Raw genomic sequence first — 17,220 nt, 5'->3', positions numbered from 1 at the left:
CCCGTTCAACAGTAGGTGGCGCTCTGTGTTGTCTCACGTTGGGATTCAAACGAAGAAGACTGCCGGCCATGCTCTTCCGTAAACATAACTAGCACAAATTGGACATCAGCAGGAATTAATACTATAAAAAACACGATTCTCACGGACAATTAGCAAAAAAATCTATAAATCGGTCGCTGCTTACTTTATAGCACAACTTATTATTGGCATTGTGTCGCTGGTGTTAAATGGGATGTTGCTAAAAACGTAATTTTAGAAGTTCCCTGCGGAAGTTCCCTGCTTTAAAAGATGTTTGCCTCTCAAATTGGTCAATCGGTAAAAAACAACGAATCTGTGGCCAACGAGAAATTGACGAAAGAGACGGTGAACGACATGGTTTCGAAGAGGAACGAAATGCAATACCATTCAACACAAGAACAACTGAAATCTGCATCAGAACCCAACCAGAAAAAAATCAGTCAAAGTTCAATCCAAAGACGCAGACAGCGTGTTGCGAAAGAAGTTGGTACCAGAAGTACTGCCTTTATTGGTCCTACTTGTCGTCCTGATAAACGCTGTGCAGCCCAGCCTAAACCAGACATTGAAGAGTCTCTGAACGATTTCTACAAAGAGTTGGAGCAATTTGAGCAGGTTAACAGCTCTATTGATACTACTGATACAAATATTCCAATCCAAACACACTCAGGTCTTGTCCCACTTGTGCCAAAAGGGAGGTCACACAACCTTGAGGGAAAAGGAACTGGACCAAACCACGCACATCACCCTCACTGGAATCAGAATGAGCCATACCATGACAGGAGGCATGGCTCTACCCAGCACCCAGCCTATTATCACCATCAACGTGCCTGGCAACACCCCCCACCTCACCAGATGCAGCCCTACCCTCGCTTCCACAGGCTTCCTCACTGTAACCTACCACCTCCTGGTCCATTCAGCAATCCAGGCAAAGAACCACAGATGAATAGGAGCTTGCGCTATCCAGGGCCGGATAACCAGTACCAACAGCAGTGTTCACAGTTCCCACCACTCCATAGGGCACCTGCACCTGGGAGATACAACTACTCTCAGGTCAGTGGTGGAGCCCCTCCACAGCATTTGGACGGGGACCAAGGGCACAGTGGTTATCGTGGGCCCACGTATGAGGCAGTTGGATATTCTGATCCCCATGAAGATCAGCATTCTGACTGGATACAGGGTAACAACAGTCAACAGCAGATAAACCAGCACCTGCCATTAAATACAACACACAACAGCAGTCCTCATTTGGTTTTGATTCTGATGAGAGGAGTACCAGGGTCTGGGAAATCCACTTTGGCCAAGTAAGTTCACACATGTACTGCCACTGATGCTTATGTATAATCTTGTTGACAAGGTATTTGTTGGTAACACATTGAATTTTGCTTCAATAGGGAACTGCTGTGCACTGGCCCCAGTGGTCTTGTGCTGAGCACAGATGATTACTTTTCTGAAGAACAGGACTACCTGTATGACCCTAGCCTGCTGGGGAAAGCACATGACTGGAACCACAACCGTGGTATTAATGCCCCCCCACAATATATCTGTCTATGAAAAGTAGCTTTGTTATTGTATCCATTTCTATAATCTTATACTAAAGAATAATACAGTTATATTGATGATTTTGCCTCTGCATTGTCATACATCCAGCTAAAGAAGCCATGCAGAAGGGCAGTTCTCCAGTCATAATTGATAATACAAACCTCCAAGCTTGGGAGATGAAACCATATGTCAAACTGGTGAGCTATTTCGTCTCATTTTCATGTTTACCTGGAGGAAACTCACTTGTAGTACAATTCACAAGTGTATCTTTTTTCTAAATGTTCAGGCAGTGGAGAGAGGATACAGTGTCTTATTTCACGAGCCTGCCACAAGCTGGAAATGTGACCCTGTTGAGTTGGAGAGGTAAGTCAGTGGATGTTTGTACTATACACAGGATGCCAGACTAGACAGAGGCAAATAACCTTCTCCTCTGTTTCCCTCAGAAGAAACAAGCATGGCGTGTCAAGGGAGAAAATTGCACAGATGTTGGATCGCTTTGAATTTCCAGTATCAGTGGAGATAGTGATGCACTCCTGTGAACCTCCTCATCTAAGGATGAGACAGCTTTCACCAAACCACCAACACAGGGGGAGTTTTAACTAGACTTTTCATACATTCCGATGTCAACCAAATTTGAATATCATCCTTTAAGAAATGTTAACAAGTTTATTGTCTGATTTAAATGCTGCAATTTGCCCTGAAATGCAAGATTTTATTTTTTTACTCCAGGTTTTTTGACATCTTGAGATTGCATAACATACTGTATTTTTGAACTTTTTGCATGGTTTTTATGAATAAAACAACATTTCAGGAATGTTTTGTTATCAGTCATCAGAAAACCTTCAAGGTTTCTGCGCATAATGGTAAAGAATTATGCAATGGGCAGAGGATGATATAATAACCTGCCAGGAATACGGTAATGTTAGATTGGTCCAAAATAGAAGATTTTTTATTTTATTTTTTAGAAAGTTGAGAGGAGATAACAAAATTCTGAAATTAAACCTTTCACATAACAATTTATTTTTGTACATTGTTAAACACATCAACAATAAATCTAAGCAGCACATCATAAGCAAGAAAACAATTATAAGATAAATTGAAATCACAATCAGCACATTATTGCACACAAATTATACCTCCTTATTTGGAATAAAGGCACCAACAACGTGTAACAATGTGATAATCAAAGGCAGGTATTTTTTGTATGTTTATTAGACTAGCAAAGTGGCAATGCAATCCGCAATTCAGTTTGTATTATTTTGAACTCTTTTAACAAATGGATATGCGTTTTAAACGGCAACATTTGATTATGCCGTAATTTCGGATCGATCCAAATAAAGTTTTGACGTTGTTTTACTGCAGCCTATCACATTTTTTATTGACCAGGTGCTGTCCATGGTCCTGAAACTAATGAACTTTGGACTGTGTTGGCATATAGTTTCACAAAAAGAAGACGACACTACTTCAGCACATTGAGATGGTTTGATAGAAAGTTAAGCAGGTGGTGCATTTCGTGCCAAGACCTAATACAGCCCTGCCCTGAAATACACCCCCCATATACTTTCTGTTCTGTATATCCCAGCATCAAATGATTGTTACTGTATATTGAGGGGGACTAGCATGAGTAAGCAGAGTACGTTTCAGCATGTGGCCCTTTCCTAGTCAGAGTTAGCAGTGGGTACATTGCATTTACATTGAAAACAAAGCCTGCCACAAAATGCTCCACACCCGCATATGTTTCTTTCCTTTTACTCCAGAATTAGGTACATTTAACATTCAATGCCAATACATGTGTAGCCTATGTATAGGTTTGACTGGTCTGAAAACAGAATAGTCCATGGTTTATGGGGATTTAAAACAATATATGTATTTCATTGATTTAAATATTGCACTATTTACGATCTTAAAAAGGGATTGAGAACATTGTTTTCGACCGGTCTGTGTAGCGTACAATACAAAATTACAATGTGAGACAGCTGTCTCCCCTCCGTTTGGTTGCCATATCAAGACGAAATCTTTCACTTTTTGATTCGAGTGGTTTGTGCGCGGGCTCCTGGTGCATCTGGGGGCACAACGCCGGAATATAAAGTAACTCCTTATCAAGAGGTTTCTTTTCTTCCTGCAATTTTGCTTCTTGAATGTATGCTTTGGTCATGTGACGTAGATAGCCAATGGCATTCGCGTATCTGATCTCTACGGTTGCGGTCTCCTCGCTTATCGAATGCCAATTGCAACTCACGCATAACATCCTGGCGATTGGTATCTTCCTGATGGTGACAGTTTTTTTTCTTTTACGACAGAAGAATAGTAGTTATACGCGGAGGACATAATATATTCGAAATAACACAATAATTGTTTTCGGCTATAGCATGGTCGTCTTGTAGATTAGAGGTTTATTAAAAGAGGGAAGTTTCCCTTTTTGGTCCTTAATCTGCAATGAGACTGTAACCTCTCCCTCGAGTTATTTCGCAAAATGATTGGTAAGTGTTGACATGTTTTTGTAGCGCATTAGTTGCGCGCGTACATAGCAGTAGCATGATTATCAAGGATTTATAATGTGGGAATTAAATCACTTTCAGTAATCGCCCGTGCTAACTCCACATCCCCTTTCAATTGTGAAAATCCAATGTTTGATGAATGGTTCACCTTGGGTATCCCATGGTGTTTTTGCGTCCAACAGGCTTTGTGATTCGATTATCTGCGAATGCTTGAAGTAAGGATTCAAACCTTGCTCACCTGATCAACGAGCCTGCAGGCACTGGCAGGTAGAAATAAACCTGTCTCGACCAAGACATTTGTTTTTTAGCAGTTGCATTTCATTTCTTAAATGCTGACTCATCAGTGAACGTGGATTCAAACTGTGTGACTTCTAAAGTGAACAGTTTATTAAGTTAATCAGTAGGTTCGAAAGTATACTGGTATCCTTCAGTGGTGCAGTGGGTTTCGAGTTTACTTCATTTTTCATTATCTATTTATTATAAAGAACTATTTGAGTGGGATGGGAAAATACTGAAATGATAATGTCGTTGCAATGACAGATAGTTTCTCAGACAGGACATCAAAATATATATATTTTATTTTTTTCATTCTGTCCGTCTCAATGTTCTCATTATAGACACATGTTCAATCAGATAGTGTGCAGCTAGCTGAGGGTGTCAGCTAGTTACATAATCCTTATTGAATTGAGCTGTTTGGTGAATGGAGGGGAACCTCAGGCAGAATGAAGCACTGACAATGCTGCACAACACCAGATAACGTTGTTACATAAGGGACGTTTTCCCTTGTTCTGCAAGGATGGTGCTCCAAAAATAGTCTAGCTTATGTAAATATGAGATGCCATGGTTGTTTGGTTGTTCCGTATGGCTGAATGGGAAGGCATAACCTATGTGACTCCATGTTTTTGTATATAACCCATATCATCTGCCAGTATTTTTTTTTTTTATACAAGCCGTGTTAGTTACTTCCCAGATTTCCCATGGGCAGTATTTTAAGCATTCGTGAAGGTGAAGGGATACTTTGGGAGACACTGTGTTGTGCGTGGGGGAAATTAAAGGGCACAACTTTCTCTTTCATTTGGTTTTCCTGCCTTCTTGTCTGTGCATTATTTCTGGTATCCTCAACCTGCTGATTGATGTTCTGTCATCTTTATTGATAATTTGTAGGCTATTGTACATTTCTCCAAAGGCTTCCAGTAGTTTCCTGTTCTTAAGTTCAGTGAGCACATATAGAACAGATTCATTTCTGTGGTGGGGGACTCACAGCATAATGAACTGATGCTGCAAATCCCCAGTGTGTATTTCCACTTCTGTTGTTTCACTGGGCTGTTACACATTCATTAAACACACACACAGCTAATACAACAACACGCTGAATGCTCTTTGAGGTTACATTCAGCCATGGTTGTAATTTATGGATTTTGTGGGGCAGTGTCTGCCTGGCTGTGTTGTTGTTGCGTAACACCTAAGAGGCTGGCAGAAGGAGGCATGAATCAGTACTAACACTAGACATGCCTGTCTCAGCCCTGCTGTGGATGAGACTGGATGGAGGGGGATTGATTTTCCTGATCCTTGGTTGTTGACTGTAAGACATTGATGACAGCCCAAGCAGCCATCTACCTCCAGATCCTGTGTAGGCTACTATGGCGTTTCTGATCAGTACTCTGGTGATGCACGAGGACTGTCCTTGGTTGACCTTTAGTCTGCCGTCTTATTAACGTTCCTGCTTTGGTGCTGACATAACCAGTGGCCTCTTTAATTAGATTGAATGAAAGTGCAGTATGTTCATCATGGTCAATATGAAGCCTGATTTTGTGTGTCTCTGCAGGTCTGATGCTGTGTGAGGCTGGTTCACTATTATGATGGAGGAGGCTGCCAGCCAGCTGGAGAGAGATCATGTGCACAGTGTGTATGAGAAGATTGCCCCATATTTCAATGACAGCCGCTACAAAGCTTGGCCTAAGGTGCGTCAGTTCCTGCTGGATCAGGAGCCAGGCAGCATCATCGCAGATGTGGGTATGTGGTCGTCCTTCACAGAACCCCCTGGCCTCCATGTTATTACCCACTGTAGTGTCAGGTATCGATTAAGTTGTTGTAATCAATCCAACCATTCATTTTCGATTGACTTCTTTTCCAGGTTGCGGTAATGGGAAATATCTCCACATCAACAGAGATGTGTTCAAGCTGGGTTGTGACGTGTGTCGCCCCCTGGTGGATGCTGCCTGGGACCAAGGACATGAAGTGCAGTTGTGTGACGGGCTGCGCTTACCTTACAGAGACGGCTGCTTTGATGCCGTGCTCTCTATCGCAGGTACTTTATCACTTCCAGAGTAATTCAGCCAGCTACCTTATCTACACATTCACAATTGTATTCTGATTAGTTATATTTTAAATATCCTGTGCTGTAAGCAGAGCAAGTCATTTACTTGTCACCTGATGAATATGATGGCAGTCAAGTAAGGTGACTAGGCAATCATGGATAAGCAGCCTCTGGAAAAGTCCAGTGAGCTTATGTTACCTTGGTAGCTGGGTCACCAGGGCAACGCCTACGTCTTTCGGAAGTAATTCATGGTTGTATTCAAATGCAAAAATAGACTCTAATTACAGGCATTATGATTTCAGGAAACATCCACCATCTCTTTTTGTGCCTTTGTCAGCCTAGTATTGTCCATTTATAGACAGCAGTTGAATACACAGTATTGTACCATATAATCAGATGCCAGTGTTGAATTGCACCATATCACTAGCCTGTCTCCTATCTCCCAGTGATTCATCATCTGTCCACCAAAGAGCGGCGTGTTCGAGCAATAAAGGAGATGGCTCGTACCCTGCGTGTGGGAGGCCGAATCATGATCTATGTGTGGGCCATGGAGCAGAAGAGGCGTAAATTTGAGAAACAGGACATCTTTGTCCCCTGGAATCCCAACCCCCCCCCAGACTATGTTGGGGAGCGCCCCGCCCCCAGAAGGAGGGCCACGACCCAGAGCATCAGTGGTGTCATGGACAACAGCGACAAGCAGAGGAAAGTGAAAAGCACATCATCCATGGCGGATGAGGAGGACCTCAACTGCGGCAAACAGCAGAAGAGCCAGAGACGGTGGTTCTTCTCCCGGTCTCTGGATTCTGTCTTTGACTTTGGCAGCCTGACCATCTCCCGCTCATCTTCCAGGGAACTGAGCACTTTATCCACTCCGGTGGGCCAGGAGAACACTGGCAGCAAGGCTGTCCAGCTAGGGAGAGGAAGTGTCCTCATCAAGCAGGTCTCCAGCCTCTTCTCTTCCTCCTCTCGGACCAGCTTGGAGGAAGACGTCTTTGATTCTGTAGCAGACCTGCACAGGGGGCCCAGAGGAGGTAGCACCACCATGACCACCACCGACAAGGAGAGAATGTCTGCTGCCCTGGCTCAGGAGTGTGGCTCTGTGGCCCTGCCTGATCTAGTGTCCTACATGAAGGAGCCTTCAGACGAGCCAAGGGTGGGAGCAGAACACGTCAGCCTGGGAGAGTCCCAAGCGTGCATGCTGAGTCCCAGAGAGGGACAGGCGTCGGCCTCCTCCTGCCTAAGATACTACCACGTCTTCAGGGAGGGAGAAGTGGCAAAGCTGATAGAGAACCACGTTGAAGAGCTCCAGGTCCTGCACAGCTACTTTGACCATGCCAACTGGTGTGTCGTGGCAGAGAAAGTTCAGGTCTGGAAAATATAACTTGGTTTTAATAATTTTTTATCATATCATTATCATATCGTTTTTAACAGTTTCAATTTTACATGTTTTTGCACATCTAGTATTTAAATTAACATTAGTTATTTATTTTATGATTAAAGGTACTTTACCTTCATGTCAAGTGTTTGAGTTCAAATTACGTTTCCAACAAACAGCACTTAGCAAGCAGTATTTAGAGAACCAGTGGAGTGTGTGTACCTGTCATAGAAATATAAGTGTGGGTCATCATACTTTCACACTGTATATACTTAATTACAGGGCTGCTATCGATTACAGATAAGAATAATTAAGTCTCTGCCAAGGAGTAAGGAGATTTCAGTTGTAAATGTAGACTTTTAATTCTAGCCAAAGAGGAACTTGAATTACACCCTTGTTGATCAGCCCTTTTAAAATGGCTAACTGAACACTGATTATGACGTTATTTAAAAGATGGTGGTCTCACGCACAACATCTTACCTGTCTTAAAGCTGCACATGTTTCTCAGCACTAGACTACACAATAGAAGAAAAACATGCTGCAGCAGTAATATCTGATGTGTCTTGGTGTGACTTCCTATTAACCACCTGTATAATGCACTATGAAGCTGTAATGAGCAGTGAGTGTGTCCGAAGACCTTCTGAAATGCACTGGTGACACTGGTGTTGCATAGTAAGTGTTACCATGTGTCTGCTTGATAAACTGTGCTTTGCGGATGGTGTATGTCTTTGTTGAATGAAGTAACTGACTGCCTGACACTGATACAGTTTGTTGTTTGACCAAGTAATTGTATACTGTGAAGCACTGAGCCATTGTTGTTATGTTACGGTTTGTTTGAGTGTCAGTAGTTTGTGTATACAGACTGTCGCTTAAGGTTGAAAGGGGTACTTCACTTTCCTTTTCTAAATTATTGTTTTAATTAGAATTATTGTTATTTATTCTTATAATGATAATTAAAATCATTATAATTACTAGTGTTTCAATCACCCAACATGTAAAAGGTTTTGAGTGAAGCGCCCCGGGTTGTAGGCTGATGACACCATGCCTGGACCAACTGTTAGCATCTGTCTGAATCTCATAGGTGTTGCTGTCTTTGTAAGCATTTTAATGGCCTTTTATTTGTGCTAACTCTTAATAAATATGTTATTGATACCAAAAACAAAGATTGATGCATCACTGTAATTATATCCTTTTATTTATTTGAAAAAAAATTGGGTTGGTATTTTCTATGGGTAGTTTTCACTGTTACTATTATCTACATACGGTTGATTTTGCTCTGGACCATCACCAGACAGATGTTACATCACAGCTCTCTCCATATCTGAAACAAACAGAACAAGACAGACTAACAGATTGTAAACTGAGTACATATGAGCAGGGAAGCCTGGTTTCTAAGCAGAGTTAGGAGCTGTCCCCCTCAGGTCTCACCTGTGAAGCAGCTCTGTGGACGATGGAGTGTCTGAGGGCCAGCTTGGCAAGGTCTCTGGAGTACCCGCCTCCTATCACAGTGGCTACAGGGATAGCTTTGCTCACGACAGTCTTCATGACATACAGATCTCTCTGATACAACCCTGGGGGAGACCAACATCATCATCACCACTGGACCATCAGCTGTCGTACAGCCCTGATAGATGACATCACGGAGCCATCTGCTGTGAGGTGTTCACCCCTCACCTTGGTCTGTCAGCCTGAGCCTGCCCAGCTCGTCGTCCCAGTGGGGGTCCACTCCAGCGTCGTACAGGACCAGGTCTGGACGGAACGTGTCCAGCACCCACGGCAGATGGGTTTTCACTGTGACGAGGAAACAGAAGTTACTAGACAGTCCTGTTGCCACCCTCACTAGCTAGTTCAGTGATCTTATTCTCTGACTCGCCCATGTGGCCATCTTCCTGACACTGTGCTCTGTCAGCAAAGCCACTGTGTATATGTATATACTGTATATATACATACACATATAGTGGAGTGAGTTTAACCAATTCAACACAAAACATAAGAAACTGTAGAACTTGAATGCACAGCCAGCACATACACTTCAAACACCTGGCTGGTGTGGGACTCGCCTGTAGAGAGGTACTCTTTATCCTCTATGCCATCCTCCAAACTCACGTCCAAATCACTCTGCTGTTTACGCACTGGGAAGTTCTTCCCACAATGCACTGAGAATGTGAAGACATCAGGTTCCTTCTCAAATATGAAAGCAGTGCCATCCCCCTTTTGGATTCAGAAGACGCACGGTTCATCAATGACAACATCAGCAGACTGATCATGACAGTTGAAAGAGCCTGTAACTGGCTGGGACAGTACCTGATGTACATCTAGATCAACAATGAGAATCTTCTTCCTGGGTGTGGAGTCCCCCATCAGACACTTGGCTGCTACTGCCAGGTCATTGATGAGGCAGAACCCTGAGCCGAAGCTGGGGAAAGCATGGTGAGTCCCTCCAGCTGTGCTACATGCTAGTCCTCTCTGCATAGCTAGCTTTGCTGCTAGCACCGTGCCCCCTGGGGAGGAAAAAATTGCTGTCATGATGTCGATGGAATACGTTTGTCTTGACTCTCACTTGTTTTTTTGTGTGACCAATAATACCCTACCTTGTTACCTGGGGACTTGGGGTGGGTGTTATCTGTTTATCGCACTGTGCTGTCTTATATAAAATAGGATTAGTACCCTACTAACCAATCTGTTGTTTATTGCAGTGTCTGATACCGGACCAAGCCGATTTAACAAAGTCATAGTCACAAGTCTATGATGTGGTATCTGCCTAACAATGATCTATTAACTGTATGTAATCTTCCTGTCTTACTCTATTCACTACAGTCTTTTTACAGCCTCAGAGAAACTTTGCTCGTATTGCTGTGTCTAAACTGGTGATGTTTATGCCGAGGTGTTTGTTTAACTCTCTATCCAATAAACTGTTTTCTAATAGAACAGAGAACCTAACCTGGTGTTCACACCCATTGGAAACGGAAAGAACTCTTCCACACCTCTCGAGACATGATCTGATTTCATTACACTGCTTTAACACTACGTTCATCCATACCTGTTTCATATCTGCAGCGTCGAACTATGCCCTCACTCCAGGCAAAGCCCGTCCTCCTTTGCTCTTTCTCTCCAACGTTTCCATTTATAAAGTTGTTGAGGTATTCCTCTGTATGCACCAAGCACAGTTGTTCTTGGGAGGCTATTTTAGGGACACACACCTTTGGAATACAATTTGTCTGGGTCAAGTTAAATTACAATAGGGGCATAAAAATCACAATTCCAAATGCCTGATATAAATTCACCTGTTTATCTGTAATCACTTGGTCCTTAAGCAGGAAGTCCAACACCTTGGGGAATTTCCCCATAGGAAATCGGTGATTGGGTGGGAGATCACATACATACTTGCGATGGTGTACGATTGGAAGTCCTCTGGAATCATTGCCTTTCTAAATGTTACAGTATTGTGTCAGAAAATTATGGAACTGACATGGATTCAAGAGACAAAATTGTAGCGCTTATTATGAAAAATACAAAACATGAATCTCGGCAACATATTCACGAATGTGAGTTCTTACTTGTTCAGCATGAAAACGTCTATGGACTGAGAAACACGCAGGTCTCAAACACAACTTTTGTTGCACCGCTTCTATACACTGCGGAACCGCTCTGTGACATAAGACGTGTTTTGCACAGGTCATTTCTGCGACAAAAATAACACCAGCATCCTAATCTGACTCGCAAAGAAGGTTGTAAAGAGTTTTGAAGTAATCGACCAATGCATTCGTGCAGGCTTGTCTTCTTTCATAACACTATCGATAAAGCGTTGTCTTAACCAGAAGGAATAGGTTTAAGGTTAGTTACATGTTTTTGCTGCGGGACGTTCAGCGCTCTCTAGTGCCATGCCGTGTCCTGGAGTGTAAACGATATTGCAATGAAAATACAATACTGGACAATAAAGCCGTTGCTAATATGAATGGTATACTAAGGCTATTTAGTAATAGGCTACTACCTACATATCGTTGTTAATGTCATGTTTATTTATGATACTTAATTGACTCGTCATGTAATATACAAAGTTAACACGTTCATCACAGAATTTTCCACTAGGTGGGGATGTCATCAAGACGTTTCCCGACCATTTAACTAATTCTGAAAATATTTGGAGCTGACTCTCTCCTGACATGATTAAGGTATTCCTACGGAACATTATGTACTTTAGAAAAGTTGGACAGATCATGATGCCTTTGGAATGGTTAATAGGGAGAAATAACAAGCAGCCAAAAGTTTATTATAGCCTATATTATCTGTTGTTGTCAGCTACTCGAGTCAGGTCTTCAATATGTGTCCATAATGAGTTTTTCATGTTGTCTTCAGCTCCTTTCAGAACTGGTCCTTTTGTGTATGCATGGGGCCTAGACGTTTCCCTGCGTAGCCCAGGGCTGTTGATTTAAACCCTCATATCATTCTTCAGATACCTTTGACATTGTATTACCCAACAGCCTGTGTGCTGCATCTGTCGAAGCAAGCGGTGAGAATTCCTCTGTCTCTACCCATATGGCTTGTTATATAAAAAACCCTGTGTGTCCTGTCCAAAGATCAGGATGAATCAACACACATGCAGATATTCTCCGGTTTCCAAGGCGCTGGAGGGAGCAGATTGCAGACATTTGCATTCTTTCAGATCCAATCAAATAATAAACAACAATGAAGTGCTCATAAGAAACTATAATGAGCAAAATCCATAATCCTGAGGTATATCTACATAGCATGGCTCAGGCAGTAATGACTGAATATGTATCCCTATTCCTGTTCACTCATATAGACAGTGCATTTCATTATTCAATTTCTCAAAAATAAGTGTATCAGGATAATCTGTGACTAACTACATGATAATGTTGGTCAGGTATCCCCGGCTCTCTGACTGGCTGGATGCTGGTCTTCTGTGAAGGAGGACAATTAGGATGAGTGGAGGCCCTGTGAGTGCATGTAAATGAGACAAAGCTGTCAATCACACTGCTTTGAATCCAGTCCTTTCTGTTTATGTTTGCTCATCCATTTACTGGATGACAATTTCCAGGGCTTCTCTCATGAGTCTCAGTGTTCAGTCTTTGCTAGAGGGGCAATATTTGGACAGGGATGGTTGCTGTGACTGTATTTGTTATCTCTCTTTCTGTCTGTCTGTCTGTCTGTCTGTCTGTCTGTCTCTCTGTCTCTCTGTCTCTCTCTCTTTCTCTCTCTCTCTTGCTCTTTCTCTCGCCCCTCTTTCTATTTTGTAATGTTTTTGACAATGTAGAACGGCTATTTGTTATTTTCTCTTTTTCCGTTTGCCACTAATGTATTCCATCCCCATCATTGTTACCCCTCCAGCCCTCCCCACAGACCTCCCTGGTGACACCCTCCCATTAACCAGAGGTGTGCTGGGACTAAGGGGGCCCAGTTGGTGGGTAGAGCAGCGTTTCATTCGGATTTCACACTGAAACTATATCTAACAGGATGACAGATTTACTCCCCCCCACACACACACACTGTTCCATGGTAGATGAGACTGGAGAGGAGTAAGTAATGTTACCTTCAATTAAATATATATCTGCATCCATTACTATGAAACTGTGTAAACTTGCTATGTATGGTTGTAATCTTGTTATGTGCATAATACATTGGAACAATTCTTGGAGTTTTGGAATAATATATGTATTATTCAAGCATGTATTTTGTTTTAGTTAGAAAATGCATGTTTGTATGAATGTGCCTCTATCTGTCTTTCTTTGCACTGCTAGCAGACAGCAGGGTCTGGCTGGGGTCACTAACGTCTTCTAGGAAAAGAAGGTCTTAAACAAGTGTGTGTGTGTGTGTGTGCGTGTGTGTGAAAGAGCAGAGCTCAGGTGCAGAGGAGACACCATCTCCTTTCCGAGAGTGAAAAGTAGAGACTGCAGATCAATTACAGAAGTCAGTACCTTCAATTCGATTTTCATTTAAGAAAGTGGTGCCTTTTGAAAAACATTAATATTTCAAGTCATGGTTTTAACAGCTGCCAGGACAGCGAGAAAGGGCATTCATTTGTCAAATAATACACAAACGATAACAGTATTTGTAATCTGTAATAATTAACTTTTGTCTTTTTGGTTTGATAGTAATGCTGCTATACAGTATGTCAGTGGAGCCTGTGACACAGGAAACTGTAATCAGACTGTGTACTCAAGCAACTGCCCAAGGTACTCACTGCTCCCTGATTGGTTTGAAAGTTGAGACAATGGGACAGGTGTTGGGACAACTGTTCAGCCGCTGGGTACTGTATGCTCCATCTCACACATGGTCAACTTCAATGCCTCTCTCACTGGGTTGTCAGAAAGCTGTCTTCGACATTGTCTGCTATGAGTCACTACGGACACAAGGACTGTATTATCTATGCTTGTAAAAGAGACCATCAGGAACTTTTCCTCTGCTCACCTGCCATGCTTACAGTTCCCTTTAGAGGGAACTGTATCTACTTTTGTCACCTTTGAACATGCACCATGGAAATACTCTGTAATACATTCATATCTTTCTTGACTTTTTGCGTCGGAAGTCACCTTGTGTCACGGCAAAGGTTAGTGTACACAGCTCTCAGACAGGCGGTGTGCCGCCAGTGTTTAGTGTTGATAACCAGTCTCCATTGTCAAATAAACACACTTTACTACATGTAGCCAGTTTGGTTGTGGTATCACAAAATACAATCTTTGTGTATTTGCATACTATAAATTATAAGATTAAAATAGCACACAATGTTTAAGTCAATAATAAAAGCAGTCAATGATACATACAGTATACTTAAAGGACGAAATTAGAGGGTAGAGTACTTGGACTGGCAAGGATGGATTTGATTTAGTCTGTCCCGGTGTAAAGAGCATGGTGCTAAATGACCCTGTCGTCTGTGACGTGTTGTATCACGTTCCTGGAAAAGTGTTTGCTGCTGGACCTGTTCAGGCGGGAGATGAGGGTGAGGGGTGTGAGGCATGCATCAGGCTGTGTACGCTCCTACATACAGTACCTGTCAATTACCCAGACATCACCGCATAATGCCCCCTGCCCTCCTCTTTGGCTTTTGTGTCTCAGAGCGGAAGGAATTTTCGATTTGATTACAAGCGTTGGCAGAGCATGTTACAGCAGGTGAGGACAGGACTTGTTCAGGTGAATTAATTTGTAGCTTGAGAGTAATGACTCACTTGCTGCACCTCTGACTTGGTACACCAGTTCATTAACCATGGTTAATGATGACACAGGGTACACCAGTCCTGACATGGGGTACACCAGTCATGTGACCAGGGTTACTGATAAAAAATATGGTAGTGTTTTGCGACAGAAGGGACAGAAATATTGTACAGCTATACTAAAATATGTATGTAATTATTATTTTACTCCCAGCAGCTGCTGGTTGCCACACATTCTCCAAGGTGTCATAGAAATAGATACAATTCCAATTAAATCACCATAGTATGCCATCCCGGAGGGCACCTAGACGCTGCATCATCTCTCCTCACATCATTGTTGTGATGCAAATCTTTAGTCAGACAGTGAACAGGATGTCCCATACAAAGAGCCTTGTTGATATGTGGAAAGTATTTTAATTTGACTCCAGAATATTTAGTATTTGCCTATAAATATGCTGAGAAACTACATTATGAGGAGAGGTTGAGTTTCATGGGCCACTGACAGAACTGTCCAGTGTAGAGAGAAGAAAATGTGAAGCATCTGTACACAGGCTGTGGAATGTTGGAGAAGAATTGAATAGGAACTAGAATATAAAATGAAACAATGGTATTGCTGGAATGTTCCACAAATATGCTAATTTCTACTGGTGGTATTTTTTTTCATCTATGTCCTTGGGTAGTGTAAATATTGTTCAAGTTGTGTAAGAGTATATTTTGAAATGGAGGGGCTGTATATTATCTTGTTTTGTATCTAGCTGTCCTATGTGACTGATTTACAGCCTATAGGTTTTAATTGGTTAACTGTCATCCGGCTTTCTCTCTCTCTCTCTCTCTCTCTCTCTCTCTCTCTCTCTCTCTCTCTCTCTCTCTCTCTCTCTCTCTCTCTCTCTCACGTATCAATAGCATGTTTGTTCCACCACACAGCCACATATTCCACCAAACAGCGGGCTGTTCACAATCCCTGCTGCTTTTATCTCACTGTGAAGCATGAAGACCACAGGCATTTCACAGGTTTGTCCTGACAGCCTCACTGATAGCACTGATAATGAAGAGCAACAGTCAACTGACAGGGCACACTGTGTTACTCCTCACACTCGAGCAGGAACAGTGCGCTTAAGGGCCCATTTTTGTCTGGGAGTATCTTGCAGAAGCTTGTATTAGTAGTTTGCCTGTTTTAAATACTAAGTATTTGTAATAGGTCAAAACAAACTACAAAATGAAAGCGCTGGTCTCAGTGGTATGAGAGTGAAGGAGGACATAAACACAGAACAGAGAGAGGTTGATCACTCAAGAGCCCAGACTCTAGACTGGGGAGTTGATTATGAATGCTCAGAGCTTTGAGATTTGACAGAGATTTGACCTATTGAGTTAGTGGCTCCTTATTGCCATGGGGATTGCAATTCTTCTGTGATTGGGTGAGGAACTCAATCTGCAACATCAATCTCAACCCCAGACTTCCCACTGTACGGAGAGTGGTTTTGAGGGGTGTTCTGCTTTTAGCTATTTAAACGTGGTTGATACTGATATTGATGTTGTCCTTTCACTAGCTGAGCATCCTTGCTGTGGGGCTGGTATGCTAGCCATTAATGTATTTGGTTGTCTTTGGCAGCTTTTAAAAATGCTCAGACTCTCTGACTTCACATAGCTGCCATAGCAGTCTCTGGTTTCAGGAAACTGCCCAAATTACCATAAAATCAACAGTACACCCCCCCCCCCCCTCACACACACACCCGTCGCTGTAACCAAATACAGATTTGTTCTAGCTTGTTGCTTCACCGTCCAGATCCGATATTTTTGGCATTATTTTAAAGAATAAATCTGTCAATTTACCTAGATCATCCTTTATTCACAAGGCTGGGGAACTGCCTGCTTGCTTTGCTGAGGACTTGTGACTTGAATGAACCCTCTTGCTAGTTATGGGGTTAGTTAATTCTATAGGCTGGTGTCAGTCCCATTGGTCTTTCCAGGTCAGGACCCTCAGACGTCAGCTCTAGGTTTCAAACAAGGCTGTTTCCGACAGGGCAGAAAGTGTTCCCCAGGTTGGTTTGAGAGAACAGCCAACCGTGGTTGAGATGAAGGGTTCCCACTCTTTAACTGAGAAGACCTGAGGGTATTGGCACAGTGAAAGCATAGAAATACCTTTCCTATTCAGAATTATTCTATTGTTGTTGAATGGATGTTCTGTCGGCCTTATTAAACAATAACAGATTCATGAAATGTACATAGTGTAAAGGGAAGGGCTTAACAGCTGTTAAAAAAGGATTATATTGTTGACAGAAAGATTTCTCTGGGAGGATTTCTAAG

General features: G+C 42.4%; 3 protein-coding genes across 4 annotated transcripts; 2 read left to right on the top strand and 1 right to left on the bottom strand.

Annotated features, from left to right (window-relative positions):
- The first annotated feature begins 73 nt into the window (after positions 1 to 73).
- On the top strand, positions 74 to 2,908 carry n4bp2l2 (NEDD4 binding protein 2-like 2). Of its 2 annotated transcripts, none has more exons than XM_084674237.1 (5): positions 74 to 1,319; positions 1,410 to 1,534; positions 1,666 to 1,754; positions 1,844 to 1,920; positions 2,004 to 2,908. In XM_084674237.1, exons 1-5 carry the CDS (start codon positions 289 to 291, stop codon positions 2,158 to 2,160), a joined length of 1,479 nt encoding a protein of 492 aa, XP_084530363.1. In that variant the 5' UTR covers positions 74 to 288; the 3' UTR covers positions 2,161 to 2,908. The 2 variants fall into 2 exon arrangements, with proteins under 2 accessions (XP_084530363.1, XP_084530362.1); XM_084674236.1 differs by having other exon boundaries at positions 2,001 to 2,908.
- Positions 2,909 to 3,864: 956 nt separating this feature from the next.
- trmt9b (tRNA methyltransferase 9B) lies at positions 3,865 to 8,900 on the top strand. Its single transcript, XM_084674554.1, has 4 exons — positions 3,865 to 4,037; positions 5,881 to 6,068; positions 6,190 to 6,363; positions 6,819 to 8,900. The coding sequence occupies exons 2-4, from the start codon at positions 5,912 to 5,914 to the stop codon at positions 7,751 to 7,753; spliced, it is 1,266 nt and encodes a 421-aa protein (XP_084530680.1). The 5' UTR covers positions 3,865 to 4,037; positions 5,881 to 5,911; the 3' UTR covers positions 7,754 to 8,900.
- A 33-nt stretch (positions 8,901 to 8,933) lies between these two features.
- hdac12 (histone deacetylase 12) lies at positions 8,934 to 11,587 on the bottom strand. Its single transcript, XM_084674911.1, has 8 exons — positions 11,305 to 11,587; positions 11,032 to 11,175; positions 10,788 to 10,947; positions 10,052 to 10,248; positions 9,808 to 9,958; positions 9,422 to 9,538; positions 9,176 to 9,318; positions 8,934 to 9,068 (listed from the first exon to the last, which is right to left on the bottom strand). The coding sequence occupies exons 1-8, from the start codon at positions 11,425 to 11,427 to the stop codon at positions 9,051 to 9,053; spliced, it is 1,053 nt and encodes a 350-aa protein (XP_084531037.1). The 5' UTR covers positions 11,428 to 11,587; the 3' UTR covers positions 8,934 to 9,050.
- Between the last annotated feature and the right edge of the window lie 5,633 nt (positions 11,588 to 17,220).

The sequence above is a fragment of the Hypomesus nipponensis genome, chromosome 15 (genome assembly GCF_054491055.1).
Source record: "Hypomesus nipponensis isolate SF chromosome 15, ASM5449105v1, whole genome shotgun sequence".
NCBI classification, from domain to species: Eukaryota; Metazoa; Chordata; class Actinopteri; order Osmeriformes; family Osmeridae; genus Hypomesus; species Hypomesus nipponensis.
Note: the sequence above shows the minus strand (reverse complement) of the source record. Positions and strands in the feature narration are given on the sequence as shown.